This window comes from Bos mutus, chromosome 26 (genome assembly GCF_027580195.1).
Source record: "Bos mutus isolate GX-2022 chromosome 26, NWIPB_WYAK_1.1, whole genome shotgun sequence".
NCBI classification, from domain to species: Eukaryota; Metazoa; Chordata; class Mammalia; order Artiodactyla; family Bovidae; genus Bos; species Bos mutus.
Window position 1 is genome coordinate 35525514 of NC_091642.1, and position 16502 is coordinate 35542015.

The 16502-nt window shown below is 36.1% G+C and overlaps 1 protein-coding gene across 1 annotated transcript in view; it reads right to left on the bottom strand.

Moving 5' to 3' along the window:
• The window catches only part of HELLS (helicase, lymphoid specific), a 39580-nt gene that overhangs the window by 21319 nt on the left and 1759 nt on the right, over nt 1-16502 (bottom strand). The window contains exons 3-7 of the mRNA XM_005907263.3: nt 12860-12982; nt 8008-8064; nt 5579-5615; nt 5425-5489; nt 1346-1387 (exon numbers count right to left, since the gene is read on the bottom strand). Coding sequence (XP_005907325.2) covers nt 1346-1387; nt 5425-5489; nt 5579-5615; nt 8008-8064; nt 12860-12982 — 324 coding nt within the window. The remainder of the gene's footprint in view (nt 1-1345; nt 1388-5424; nt 5490-5578; nt 5616-8007; nt 8065-12859; nt 12983-16502) is intronic.

A 16502-nucleotide genomic window follows, 5' to 3' on the forward strand; every position in this document is an offset into this window, starting at 1 on the left:
AGGAGGAGAACGGGATGACAGAGGACAAGATGGTTGGATGGCATCACCAACTCAATGGACATGGGTTTGGGTGAACTCCAGGAGTTGGTGATGGGACAGGGAGGCCCGGTATGCTGCAATTTATGTGGTCGCAAAGAGTCGGACAGGACTGAGCAACTGAACTGAATTGAGTGAGAATAAAATGGTGGGTTCACTTTCAGAAAAGAGCTCTACCTTCTTATAAAGTTGAACTTCATTTACCATAATGATCCAACAATTCCATTCCTACTGCTACTGCTGCTGCTAAGTTGCTTCAGTTGTGTCCGACTCTGTGCAACCCCATAGACAGCAGCCCACCAGGCTCCCGAATCCCATCAAAAAAATATGAAAACATGTCCACACAAAGATCTTTACAGAAGTTATCACAGCCGCCTCATCCAGAATAGTTACAAAATGGAAACAATCTAAAAGCTCATGAAGAGAATAGATAAAGACATTATAATACTTGACAGACTACTACTCAGCAATAAAAAACCTACTAGTAACAAAACAACATCAATGATTATCAGCCACAGTGAATGAAAAGCAACAGAAAATAGGGGTGGGCAAATGACTGGCAAGGATACCAGAGATCCTTCTACCATAATGAAAAGGTGCTAAAATTTTGATTTGGATGATAGTTACACAGATATATACACTTAACAAAACTTATCAGAATGAACACAAGATCAGTATGTTATTTATTATACATTACAAAGTGTGGGCAATTCCAGAGTAAATTGTGATAGAAGATTAGATTGTACTTTATCTTTTAAAATACATCTAAGACTTATAAAAAAAAATGCTTAATTTTATTTACATTTAACATAATTGGTTGCAACTGCATCATAAACCAAACCTCATACTGAAGAAAGAAAAAAAATCCTGTAAGTATAGAGCCTTGGATAGTAAATTCCAAGGTCATAAGGCATCTCTCTACATAAAATGAGGGTTTGGGGGTGGGGATAGAAATAAGCCTTCTCAAACAAAACCAAAGAAAATCTTGGAAGGCCAGAAACAAGACTGAAGTATCCCCAGGGACTTCCACAAGCTGTGGAATATATAAATGTGGAATGTATTTATGCATACAGTTACAGTTACCTGCATCTTTGCCACACTCTCAAAGACTCAAAAATTAATATTTACACATTAAAGAACATATAATAGACTAAAGTGGATAGATAAGAAAGAAGCATGCTATAGGATAACTAGTGAGAAAAAAATGTACACTGGTGATTAAGAGAAAAAAAAACACTAATGATCAGGGACACAAATATGACTCCTAAATTTCTCTTTTATAAATATCTCTCTCTTATAAATCTCTTACCTCATTCTCCTTTTTATTTTTCTTGGCCACAGACAAAATTTCCTAAAACAATGAGAAAACAAACAAAATAACAATGATTATATCCACTGGATCATAGAAAAAGCAAGAGAGTTCCAGAAAAATATCTATTTCTGCTTTATTGACTATGCCAAAGCCTTTGACTGTGTGGATCACAATAAACTGTGGAAAATTCTGAAAGAGATGGGAATACCAGACCACCTGATCTGCCTCTTGAGAAATGTGTATCCAGGTCAGGAAGCAACAGTTAGAACTGGACATGGAACAACAAACTGGTTCCAAATAGGGAAAGGAGTTTGTCAAGGCTGTATATTGTCATCCTGTTTATTTAACTTATATGCAGAGTACATCATGAGAAATGCTGGACTGGAAGAAACACAAGCTGGAATCAAGATTGCCGGGAGAAATATCAATAACCTCAGATATGCAGGTGACACCACCCTTAGGGCAGAAAGTGAAGAGGAACTCAAAAGCCTCTTGATGAAAATGAAAGTGGAGAGTGAAAAAGTTGGCTTAAAGTGCAACATTCAGAAAATGAAGTACATGGCATCTGGTCACACCACTTCATGGGAAATAGATGGGGAAACAGTGGAAACAGTGTCAGACTTTATTTTTCTGGGCTCCCAAATCACTGCAGATGGTGACTGCAGCCATGAAATTAAAAGACACTTACTCCTTGGAAGGAAAGTTATGACCAACCTAGATAGCATATTCAAAAGCAGAGACATTACTTTGCCAACAAAGTTTCGTCTAGTCAAGGCTATGGTTTTTCCTGTGGTCATGTATGGATGTGAGACTTGGACTGTGAAGAAGGCTGAGCGCCGAAGAATTGATGCTTTTGAACTGTGGTGTTGGAGAAGACTCTTGAGAGTCCCTTGGACTGCAAGGAGATCCATCCAGTCCATTCTGAAAGAGATCAGCCCTGGGATTTCTTTGGAAGGAATGATGCTAAAGCTGAAACTCCAGTACTTTGGCCGCCTCATGCGAAGAGTTGACTCATTGGAAAAGACTCTGATGCTGGGAGGGATTGGGGGCAGGAGGAGAAGGTGACAACAGAGGATGAGATGGCTGGATGGCATCACTGACTCGATGGACATGAGTCTGAGTGAACTCTAGGAATTGGTGAGGGACAGCCTGGCACGCTGCGATTCATGGGGTCGCAAAGAGTTGGACACGACTCAGCAACTGATCTGATCTGATCTGATGGTCCATTCATTTATTTCTTCAACATTTACTCTTGTTCTGATTTTATGCCAGGAAATGGGGATAAGGCTCATACAGAGGAATCAAACATGAGACAAAAGTAGGCCCATGGCATAAAATCCTGAATTCGTGAGCAGCACTTAAAAACTGGAATATTTACTCCCAAATTTTCAACTTTGTTTTTTTTCTTAGTTGAAGTTTTTATTAAGTCCAAATCCACACAGTCCTCTACTAAAAAGGCAAACTATAACCCATGGACCAACTCTAGCCAGCAACCTGTTTTTATAAATGTCTAAAGTTTAATTAGAAAAAAAGTCAGGCTCATTGGTTTACAATTTGTCTGTGACTATTTTCTGGATACAACGGCAAAGTTCAGGGTGAGTTACCCACAAAACTATTCAAAGTCATAAAATGTTTATTATCTAGCCTTTGACAGAAAAAGTTTTCAAAACTCTGCTCTAGAGTCAAGCTATGGTTACCACCATTATTCAAGGATTCACTTCCAAATGTATTAAAATCCTAACTCCAGGCCACTTTAGACCTCTCTCTGGATTAGAGACCTGAATATGCAATCCTGATCAAGAGGCAAAGACAAATACATTAAAAATAAAGAATAAAAGTGTTCTGATTTTGAAGTACCTACTAGATGCTAAGGGTATAGAGACAATGAACCTAGTGACTTAGGAAAACAATATATCAAATTTTCTGAAAAAGTTGTTATCAGGGCATAATAATTAAAGACAGAATTAAATTCTAGGATAGCATGTGCAGAGGCTAAAGTGGATAAAACAGAATGATACATTCAAGAAATTTTAAGCATATCTCAAATTTGAGATACACAAGAGAATAAAAGGACAGGTGTGGCTGATAGCACATATATACATACATGTGTATGTTTCGTGTGTATGTAAAGTATCATATAAATATAGATATTCATATTTTAAGGCTAAAGAGATTTTATATAGAGAACAGATAGAGTTGTCTTTTAAAATGGCTAGCTGAGATGAACCGTTTTGGATAACAATTTGTGAATGAATCAAAACAATAGCAACTATGAAGTATTCTTGTTAGAAATTAAACTTCCTAAACTCCTGATGCCGCTTACCTCTACAGCTTCATCCTATACCACTCTTCTGTTTATAAACTAGAGCCAAATATAATTTCTTTTTAAATTTTTTGAACTTTCCAGGAAATCTCCTGCCTCTGGACATTTGTTAAAGATTATCATCTCTTCCTATAACACATCCCCAGTATCTTCCCTATATCTTATTATTCCTATTAACCTGCCCCCACCACCTTTACATGACTTAATTTTTATCCCTCAAGTCTCAACTTCCTAGATGAAACCTTTATGAAACTCAGGCTTGAGTTAAGCACCCCTCTATACGCTCAATAGCATTTTCCAATTATCCAATTATATTTAACTACTTCCTTCCAAATATTTCTCACTGGATAAATGCTAAGGCAAACAGAGTGATTACATTACTGAGTCTAAGTTCATACTGCTTGCTGCACAACAGGCGAATAATTGAGAGAAGAGCTGTTGGGGCAAGGAATAACAACTTTATTCATAAAGCCAAGAAACCAGGATGATGGTGGGCTCCTGCCCCAAAAGAACCATCTTGCCTGAGTTAGAATTCAGGCTCCTTTTATACTAAAAGAGGAGGGAGTCAAGTCAAACATCTCCTGGTTCACATCAATGTTGTCATTTAGTAACTAAGTTGTGTCTGACTCTTTGGCAACCCCGTCGACTGTAGCCCTCCAGGCTCCTCTGTCCGTGGGATTTTTCCTGGCAAGAATACTGGAATGGGTTGCCATTTCCTTTTCCAGGGGGATCTTCCCGACCCAGAGGTCGAACCTGCATCGTCTGCACTGGCAGGCGGATTCCTCACCGCTGAGTCACAAGGGAAGCCCAGTTCACATCAAGGGATGTGTTAATCTCATTAATAGTGTTTTCACTATTATTAAGTATTTTTCACTGCAGTCTTAGTATGTTCCACAACAAATCAAGTGGGTCCTGAATATTATTTTTAAATGGGGAAAGAAGGGAAAACAAAGAGTATACCTGAGAGTAAAGACAAGTATTATGGGGCTTCCCTGTGGCTCAGTGGTGAAGAATCTGCCTACCAATGCAGGAGACACAGGTTCAGTCCCTGGTCCAGGAAGACGCCACATGCGGCTGAGCAATTGCCACAACTACTGAGCCTGTGCTCTAGAGCCTGGGAACTGCAACTACTGAAGCCCACACACCTTAGAGCCGGTGTCCCACAAGAGAAGCCACTGCGTGAGAAGCCCACACATAGAAACTAGAGAAAGGCCTGCACAACAGTAAACACCCAACACAGCCAAAATAAATAAATAAACTTTTTTAAAAAGGTAAGTATTATGTTAAACTTTATACTTTATGAAGATGTGAAGTTATACTTTCAGATAAAAGAAAAGTAGAGCAGATCATAAAGTTAGAATTTTTGTTAATATTAAGAATGTGATATATTATGCTTAAGGGATATTTAGGGTTTGTTGTAATTAAAGATATTCTTTAATTTTTATTTAATGAGGTACTAAGTGAGAAGGTGAAAACAAAAATGGCTTTAAAAATTAGTTTATGGTTTTAGCTCCCTAACAATCTTTCTTAAGATACAGTTTTGAGGTTGTAAGAAGTTATAATTTCTCACTAGGCCAAGCTCATGCTCCTTTAACAGACAGGAAGATGGTACTATCTTCTTTCCTAAAACACTTAACTGGCTGAAAAGACAGGTAAATATCAGTTATCAGTATACCTTCAAGTAATAGTTATCAATATCACATAGGTTATACACAACATAAAACCTTATTTGTCCTTCCCCCTTTATTTTTACCTCTTTTGACATGACCTCTGAAATATTGTATGATTCATCTTCTCTTCCTCTCTTCTTTTTTATGACTAAAAAAACAACACCATTTTAGTTTTTATAGTAATTTAAGCAGAAAATATAAACACATATTCTTCAAAACTATAACAAAGAAATTTACCTGCATTCTCCTCACTTGCATCAATGGAATTTTTATCCTACAAAACAAGGATTTAGACTATTATTTTCCCAAAACTTCTATGGTATTACAAGTTTTAAGGCACCGATTAAGTAAACTTTCCTTGCAGTTGAACCAAATCCAGAACTCTTCACTATCATGCTTACTAAAAGGTAACCTTTTTCTTTATTTCTCTACTACAACTTGTTTGTAACTCTCTACTTTTTCCCAAAGCTCTACTTCCCTCCATTTTCTTCCATGTAAGACAAATTTCAAAATTAAACAGAGGCATTTTTATTTTGTAATTACCATGTACATCTCTTCTTTGTGTTTATGCTACTCAATGGGTATGGTATGGAAGGAGTACTCATTTCAGTATAATCTGTAAGTTAAATACAACTGAAAAAAGATTATCAAAGAGAAAAACCAATGGAAAAGAGATAAAAGAAATGAAGAGACATTCAAAAAGTGTCTCAAAATGAGAGCTGGAAAAGAATAGGTAGACAACATGCATGAAAAATAAAAATAACAAAGAAGGTAAATATAAAAATGAAGTAAAAGATTTAAAGGATTAAAAAGGAAAATACCAAGAGAATAATGAAATGGAATAGACAGAATATGATGGCTGACACCTTTAGAATAAAAGGAAAAAACCCCAAAACCTGGTGTAAAAAGTTAGCTTGGTGAAAGTAAAGACTGTTTTAAAGCAACAGGTTGAAGAATACAGTGTAAATGGTTGGTTAAGCCAGTAAAATTATAAGTATATTCTTCAAAAACCCAAAATAAGTCCCTGGAATTAGCAACTGAGTCAAGTATCAGTTTTCCACAATTGCTTTTGTTGTACAGTTACCTGCTATGTACTTTAACATCACCACTAACTACACTAACAATCAAGTAACTGGATTTAGATACCCTCCTTATTTTTCCTATTAGCATTTTGATATTAGCATTTGATATTTCCTATTAGCATTTTCCTAACAAAGGCAGTTTGGGGTAGAAATTAAGTGTGGAGTCTGAAATTAATCCTAGGATCAAATCCTAGGTTACTATTTATTAGCTATGTGATCTTCAAACTTAGTCAATTCTCATTCACAATAGCTGAGTTCTATAAAGTCACCATGAATACTGAATTAGTGAATACCGAATCAGTGCATCTAGAAGAAACACAGGTTTAGGTTCCTGCAAGCACATCTTCATTAACTGATCAATACATAACCCTGTTCATGTATATAAACATACAGTACTATTTAAAGACAGCTCATTTAAAACATATGCTGATTAACACTGAACTCAAAGCCAAGAGCAATTTAACTCACACATGAAGGAAGCTTATCTAACAAATATATTTTCTCCATAAGGCACATCACAGTCCTCTTACATAAGAAACACTAGGCAGCACTTCAGCACAATGTAACTGACAGTCTTTTAAATCACCAAAACCACAAAAATACAAAAATCATGACATTACATAGACACAAGAAGGACACTTGTTTACACTGTGACAGCTTAAATAAGGCAGATAGCTTTGACCTCAGCTGGGAATGTTACTTATAGAGAGACTCAAATTTTTTGCCATTCCGCACATGCACATGTCTGTGAATGGCCACAAAAACATGGGTACTGATGTTGGGGTAACAAATTATAGCAAGTAGCTAACTGGAAAATATGGAATCTATGAATAATGAGGATGGACTGTACTCTATCTCCTTGCATCAGCTTCTTTATACATAAAACGTGGGTAATAGGATCTCTACCCAAAAGAGCTACTTTGAGAATTAAGACATGTAAAGTTTAGAACAACACCTGGCACATAGTAAGTACTCAACAGTGGTTACCCATATTATTTCTCTTTTCACTAGCACAAGTGTTGTTTGTACAATTCCTATCAATATGGCATAAAAAACCTCAGGTTAAAAAAAATTAAAACATATTCCTCCAAAAGATCACATCTAAAATTCAGGCTATCCCTAAATGGATGCTCTATCTGAAATGCTATCTACTCCAGTTTTGGTTCCACTGCTACAGCTATGTACAAGATACACATTTAAATTACTGGTATGGTTCCAAGTTGACATAATGAGGTTAGAGGCATGAAGAAGAGCAATCATTACAGGCTCCAAAAGAGCTAGCCACTTATAAAATGCCTTGAGGTATAAAATATTTGTAGATTTTTCCTGAGATTACAAAGTGAAATTTTGCTACTATGAAATACAGTCCACAGGATAAGAAATTAAAGGTCACAGTTTATCTCTCCTTCCATATCTAAGATACTGAGAAACAGATTTTACATGTTTCTATGCAACCAACAAAGAAGGGCTATCAGATAAAGAAGGTTAAAGTTAAAAAGATGATCAAGAGTCAAAAGAATACAAGAGGATGTCTTCAATATCTAAGGTAATGTATATAAAATATTCTAGCTTACTATTTATTACCTTCGTAACTTTCAAGGATTCCTTTTTTCTCTCCAGTTTCTCTTTCTTCTTCTGCTCCTACAAGATAATTTTTTCTTAGTGTCAAAAGTGGAAAATGCAAAGTATGAAACACATATCTCAAATAACTTAAGCTCACAATGAAGAAACTGTATACAAAAATTAAAAAAACAAAAACTTGAGCTTTAAGCTTTTTACGAATAGGAAACAGATTTCCTGCCTTAAGCAACTAAAATCCAGATAAAACATACCAATGGTTTTCAGCAACTTTTCATCGTGCAGCAAAGGACAGTGAACACTGACAAAAGGGAAACAAACAAGGTGAATCTTCAGACTACTAAGCTTACTGCCTGGAGGCAATGTCCAAGTGCAAACAATGGAGGGGGAACCCAAGTAGAGCTCAGAAGTCTGCGTTGAGAAGACAGAGTGCAAAACTCAGAGGAGCTGGCAAACCAGGGTCAAAGTACCAGAGGGGAGAAAGCAACATACAATAGAAGCTCTGAAGATCTGCAGTGGCACGCTCAGGCTGAGTACTGATCAGTGTGTGAGTAGAGAAATTGAGGGCCAGAAAAAGAGCAACTAGAAAGCAGGCAGAAGGATCTCTGTGCTCACAAGGGATCAGGAACAGTTCATATTCATATCAGCCAAACGTGAAAGGCCTCTTAACACAGAGAGCATCAAGAAAAACTTTCAGAAGACGGACCAAGTTATTCTTATACTAGAAGCTGTTCCAAAGCCCCCTAACAAAGTTTTAAAAGCAGGACATAAAATGATTCAAATTATTTCCAAGAGGTGGTTAAGGGTATTTGCCTTAGGAGTCATTAAGCTTGGTATTTGTTTTTCTGTTTCCTTTTATCATAGTTTTGAAAAGGGCTCCAACAAAGAAAAAAGAAAATTTAGCAAATGTAGGAAAATCTTCATTGATAATCATCAACTGTGAATGATGGGGACAAAAGGATTTATTGTAGTGTTAACATTAGCCCAAGTTTTTAAATCTTTATATATTATAGTAGACTTAGAAATAAATTATACAGTGTCTTAGATGATAAATGCAATGGGAAGAATAAAACAAGGTAAACGAGATGAGGGAAGAGGTGTCAGGTAACTTTATTTAAGGTTGTCAGGGCAGGTCTCATTGGAAAATATTTAAGCCAAAGCTTGAAGATGATAATGAAGTAAGCCAGGCAGAAATCTACTGAGAGGAGGGTTCCAAGCAGGAAACACACCTGGAACAAGGTCTGCAAGGTAATGGGGTTGAGAGAGGCAACCAGACTGCTTATGGTCTTCTGGTCATCATAAAGACTTAGGCTTTCTTAGAAACAGTGAAAGCTAGAAAGCAGTGAAATATAATTAAAATACTGCATGGGGGGGTGGGGGAAGCACTAAAGAAAAACTCATTCTTCATCCTGTAGAGAATCTTTTAAAACTGAAGGTAAATGAAGACTTTTTCAAACATAAAAGCTAAAAGAACCTGTCACCAACAGAAAATGCAGACAAACCTATAATTACAGAAAACAAATCAGAAGACAGGAAATGAGGAAAGACAGGAAGTGAGGGATGGCAGAGAATTAAAAAGGGGGCAGAATTCAGCCATAAAAAAAGAATCTAATCCTGCTATTTTTTCCCCATGGAAAAGAAATGCAAAAAACCAAAATGGCTGTCTGGGGAGGCCTTACAAATAGCTGTGAAAAGAAGAGAAGCAAAAAGCAAAGGAGAAAAGGAAAGATATAAACATCTGAATGCAGAGTTCCAAAGAATAGCAAGAAGAGATAAGAAAGCCTTCCTCAGCGATCAATGCAAAGAAATAGAGGAAAACAACAGAATGGGAAAGACTAGAGATCTCTTCAAGAAAATTAAGAGATACCAAGGGAACATTTCATGCAAAGATGGGCTCAATAAAGGACAGAAACGATATGGACCTAACAGAAGCAGAAGATATTAAGAAGAGGTGGCAAGAATACACAGAAGAACTGTACAAAAAAGATCTTCATGACCCAGATAATCACGATGGCATGAGCACTCACCTAGAGCCAGACATCCTGGAATGTGAAGTCAAGTGGGCCTTAGAAAGCATCATTACAAACAAAGCTAGTGGAGGTGATGGCATTCCAGTTGAGCTATTTCAAATCCTGAAAGATGATGCTGTGAAAGTGCTGCACTCAATATGCCAGCAAATTTGGAAAACTCAGCAGTGGCCACAGGACTGGAAAAGGTCAGTTTTCATTCCAATCCCAAAGAAAAGCAATGCCAAAGAATGCTCAGACTACCGCACAATTGTACTCATCTCACACGCGAATGAAGTAATGCTCAAAATTCTCCAAGCCAGGCTTCAGCAATACAAACCGAGACTTCCAGATGTTCAAGCTGGTTTTAGGAAAGGCAGAGGAACCAGAGATCAAATTGCCAACATCCACTGGATCATCAAAAAAGCAAGAGAGTTCCAGAAAAACATCTACTTCTGCTACATTAGCTACACCAAAGCCTTTGACTGTGTGGATCACAACAAAATGTGGAAAATTCTGAAAGAGATGGGAATACCAGACCACCTGACCTGCCTCTTGAGAAACCTATATGCAGGTCAGGAAGCAAGTTAGAACTGGACTTGGAACAACAGACTAGTTCCAAATAGGAAAAGGAGTACGTCAAGGCTGTATATTGTCACCCTGCTTATTTAACTTCTATGCAGAGTACATCATGAGAAACGCTGGACTGGAGGAAGCACAAGCTGGAATCAAGATTGCCGGGAGAAATATCAATAACCTCAGATATGCAGATGACACCACCCTTATGGCAGAAAGTGAAGAGGAACTAAAACGCCTCTTGATGAAAGTGAAAGAGAGTGAAAAAGTTGGCTTAAAGCTCAACATTCAGAAAATGAAGATCATGGCATCCAGTCCCACCACTTCATGGGAAATAGATGGGGAAACAGTGGAAACAGTGTCAGACTTTATTTTTTTGGGGGGGCTCCAAAATCACTGCAGATGGTGACTGCAGCCATGAAATTAAAAGACGCTTACTCCTTGGAAGAAAAGTTATGACCAACCTAGATAGCATATTCAAAAGCAGAGACATTACTTTGCCAACAAAGGTCCGTCTAGTCAAGGCTATGGTTTTTCCTGTGGTCATGTATTGATGTGAGAGTTGGACTGTGAAGAAAGCTGAGTGCCGAAGAATTGATGCCTTTGAACTGTGGTGTTGGAGAAGACTCTTGAGAGTCCCCTGGACTGCAAGGAGATCCAACCAGTCCATTCTAAAGGAGATCTGTCCTGGGTGTTCTTTGGAAGGACTGATGCGAAAGCTGAAACTCCAGTACTTTGGCCACCTCATGCGAAGAGTTGACTCATTAGAAAAGATTCTGATACTGGGAGGGATTGGGGGCAGGAGGAAAAGGGGATGACAGAGGATGAGATGGCTGGATGGCATCACTGACTCGATGGACTTGAGTTTGAGTGAACTCCAGGAGATGGTGATGGACAGGGAGGCCTGGCATAATGTGATTCACAGAGGCGCAAAGAGTCGGACACGACTGAGCGACTAAACTGAACTGAACTGAATCTTGCTATTTGTGACAATATGGATGGATCTGAGGGCCTTATACTATGTAAAATTAAAGAGAAAGATAAATATTATATAATCTCACATGTGGAATCTTTAAAAAAGAAACAAAAAGCTCAGATACAGTGAACAGATTAGTGTTGGAGGGTCGGGTGGGTCAAAAGGTAGAAATTTCCAGTTATAAAATACACACGTCATGGGGATGTACTACACAGCATGATGACCACAGTGAATAATGTGTGTGCCGCATGCTCGGTTGTGTCCTACTCTCTGCTACTGCATGGAATACAGCCCACCAGACAGACTCCTCTGTTCATGGAATTTTCCAGGCAAGAATACTGGAGTGGGTTGGCATTTCCTACCAGGGGATCTTCCCAACCCAGACGTAAACCTGCATCTCCTGCGTCTCTGCATTGGCAGGCAGATTCTTTACCAGTGTGCCACCATACTTACTGCATATTTGCAAGTTGCTAAGAGAGTCAATCTTAAAAGTGTGCATCGTAAGGAAAAAAAAATTTTTGAACCCTAGTGACACCTATGTCACCCTATGGTGACATTAACTAGACTTACTGTGGGGATCATTTTGAAATATACAGCAATACTGAATCATTACACTGTACACCTGAAATTAAAATAATGCTCTATGTAAATTATATCTCATTAAAAAGGAGACAGAAAGAATTTTGGGGAATTAATGGTTACGTTCATTATCACGGTTGTGGTGGCTTCGTGGGTATACATTTTAAATACGTACAGTTTTGTGTGTATCAATTACATTTCAATAACACATTAAAAAAAAAAGGACTGAGCAAAATAAAATACAAAATTTTTAGCATCCAAAAAAAATCAGTGGAGAAAATAAAAATCAGTCAAAAGGCAAATTTAAAAAATGTTAGTTTATTCATACAATGGAATGCTTCTTAGGAATAAAAATGATCTATTAAATAAATACATATAAGCGAATCTTAAAAGTATGCTGAGCTAAAGAAGCGAGACACCAAAAGAATGTTTTTCCTATGATTCCATTTGTATAATATTCTAGAAAAATCATTACCAATTTATAACTACAGCAAACAGAAATCAGTGGTTGTCTAGGGCCAGAAGGAGAGATCACTGACAGAAGAGAACTTTTGTGGGTAATGGAAATGTTCTTTATCTTGACTGTACTGAGGATTACACAGGTCAAAACTTACCTAACTCTAAATTTTAAAATGTGTGCATTATATTTTATATAATTTATATCTCAATAAAGCTTTTTTTTTTTTTAAGCTGTTAACTATAATCAATCACGCGTACATACCTCTAACTGCTGCTGTTCCATTTTAGTCAATAAAAATTTGGAGTAAATATTGCTTTTTTCAAGCAAATGTTGAAGTCTACGATATCGAATGTCCACGGACTCTCTATCCCAAGACATGCGAGCCTACCCAAAGAAAAAGTTTCCATAATTATTAAGTTTGCTGACATACATTGATCTTTCTGCATAATGCATAACAAAGATGACTAAACAACTGCACTTCAGGTTTAATATATTTCCTATAATTAATAAAAATACTTTTCTAATATTACATTCACTTACTAAAAATGTATATCTTCAAACAAAAAACTAGAATCGCTAAAAAAAAAATGATTCTGGGGTTCAATAGGCAATCTGGTAAAATATATTAATAGCTTGGCTACCAAAATATTGAAATTTCAGATACTGAAAACATGGTTATTGGCATTTACAAAACTGAAGGCCCATTTTCAAAATGTCTGAAATTACAATTAGAAAGTAAATATTTAATTCAAGTTGAAATTAAGTTTTTAAAAAACTAAATGATTTCAGAAAAAGAAAAATTTTATATACCAGTTTTATTTGAAAGAGCACTGGAAGTAAAAGATAACCTCATTAGCTAGGGACTAGAACATCTAGTTTTAGAATTTAAATACGATATTGTTAAAACACTTCAACAAGCTAAATCTACTGCTAATTTCTTATAAGCTTCTTTTCTCCTCAGTATTTTGTTACCCAAGATTTGCCCTTACCTTTTAGGTTCCTTTTATTCTCAATCTCTTAGCTTTATCTTTGACCCCTGTACAACTTCTGTTTACAAAACTCTGCTTTTCATATTACTGTCACACACTATCTATTTGTTCATTTATAAAAGTATGCAACATTCTAGTGGCTGAGGAGGATCTCTCAAGTCGCAATAAAAGTAAACAGAAGGCACAAGAGAGAAAACAAAAGCAACAAATAAATAGCATAGTTCAATGGTCCACAAACTTTTTTTGGCAAAAGGGCAAATATTTAAATATTTAAGCACGATATGGTTTGTACTGTGAATACTTAAATCTGCCTTTGAACAGTTACAGACAATAAATATATAAACCAAAGTTGTGTTCCAATAAAACCTTATTTACATTAACAGGAAGAGGCCAAATCCAGTTTATAAGTGGCCAACTAAATACTGTAATCTGAACTCAAAAGAAAAGCATTAAGTGGGCTGAAATCAAGAGTTGAATATGTACAAATCTTACTAACCAGCAATCCCACTCCTACGTGTGTGTGTGAAATAAATTTAATTCAGTGGTTAAGGCTTGACCTTATAAACCAGACACCATTATACACTGGCTTGTATTTCTCAGATGTTACATCATCTAACTTTTCTTTCAAAACAAATTATTTATTTTCTATTACAAAAGTAGTGACAATAAGACATCAAAGAATAAATCTAATGAAAGTAATATATGTGGATTACAAGAAAATTAAAATTCTTTTAAAATCATCCATAAACTTCTCTGTGCAAATAATCTGTTAGTATCTCATAAACTATTTGCAGTTACTTTAGGACGGCTTTTCTTTTACTATTACCAATATACTACTATGATTCCAACAGTCAGTCACTGAATGCAATGGATATTATAAATGAAATGAAATTACTTGATTTTTATAAAAATAACTATATTTAACTTTGCATATTTTAGTTAAAATCCTTTGTGCTTATCTGCTGCTTTAAGTCTTGTTCAGAAAAAATTAGCATACATTTTAAAAGTAATTAAACCTTTAACATGCCATCATGGAACAATAATTTATAATATACTTAGACTATGCCAATGGTTAACCTTTAAACCCAGTCTTCCATATTTCAAAATAATTTTGTAGTAAATCTTCTCATCTATCATTCCTCTTTCTTAATTTGTTATTTGTTATACTAAAGTAAATCATAACTTCATCTGTGGAAAGTACTGAGTGCCTGGTGGTAAGTTTCTCTTGATGGGTAATAAGAGTATGCCAATGGATACCATGAGCATAAATTCTTCACTGTCTATCCCATCACCTCTCCCAAGCCCAGAATTTTTTTTTTTTCTTTTTCTTTTTGCAGAGGGGGTTCTATTTCAGTCTACACAATATGAGCTGTTTTCCTTTTACCTTTCCAAGAACCCTCACAACTCTTACCTTTCCCTTCCCCCCACTACAGGGACATTAAGGCTACTCTAAAGACTTCTAGACTAACAATGACTTCTTTCAAAAGGAAATGCAGGTGAAGAGTCAAAGAAAATAACTGTAGCAAATGAATATCAAAATCATTCTCCAGGCTCTTCACAAACCTTCCAATCTCCTAAACCAAAGCAAATGCTTCTCATTAAGAACTTAAGCTAGTTCTTCCTCTCTTAAGTACTTCTAAATATATGCCCATAAATACTGTATTCTCCTAAAAGGAATCATTACTTTTGTATGCTGAATTTTTTTTAACTCCAAAGACCTATAAGAGACATACTGGAATTTTCTCGATAGTCACTGAGGTAAGAATAATTTATGTCAAGGACAAAAAGTAAAAAATTCTTTCAATACCTGTTAATAAAAAGACATTGATAACAATGAACCACAGTCTTTCACCCTTGTACCAACGGGACTGAAAAGAGCTTTATTCATGGACAATCTGAAAAATGAATTTAAAAATTGCTATTTTAAGTTCTATGATGCATAACTTCTAAAGAAAAGCTAGCTGTACCATACCTATCCCTCAAGTGTTAACAATTCCAAAAACATCTTAAAATGACAAAGGGTTCAAAAGCTTAAAAATTTCACTAAAAGGAGAAATTAACTCCCAGTTTAATCAGCAAATGTTTACGGTTCTATAAATTTTGACAAATCTTTTTAAAACTGTTTTTTACTTTTTAAAAATTTTTGGCTGCACTGCAGGGCCTGTAGAAATTTAGTTCCCAGTTTGGGATTGAGCCCACACCCCCTACATTGAAAGTGGACCACCAGGTAATCGTTAAATCACTGGACCACCAGGTAAGTCCCTATTAAAGCATTTTTGAAATGTATCTTTATTATACCTACCTTTCTTCGAATAGCATTTCCTTATCCAACAATCTTCACGGGTTATAAAACTGAACTACACTACTCAAAATTAAGGGTTTATCGTTCTTGCCATCTCTGAAGTTGATTCTACTCTGGACTGTGCTCCAGGATTCATCCTTTACAATTCACCTTGTTACAATAGCCACAAAGTATATTCTATTTATATAGTCATATATGTTTTGTAATATATTATAAAATATTCTTTTACTTTAGTTATAAATTCAACAGACATTTATTATCCTATTATCTGCCAAGTGCACAGTGTACAAAAAAAAAATGCGATGTGCCCTCAAGAAACAAAGTGAGAAAGTAAGTAATGATAATACTGTGTAACAGAGTACTATGGGAATTCACAGAATGAGTAAAAGTGGTTTACGGTTGACCTCCCAATTCTATTAAAATTTATAAACTTATTACCTTAACCAATTATGGTTAACTACAGATGATCAGTAACAACGGAACTAGAATTTACTGGAGTGAAAGTATTGCAACATGGTTAAAAAGTGTGAATCTGAAACCACAGGACCTACATTACCATCTCTGCTCTGCCATTTACTAGCTGTGGGACCCCAGGCAACCTCTAGGTGCCTCA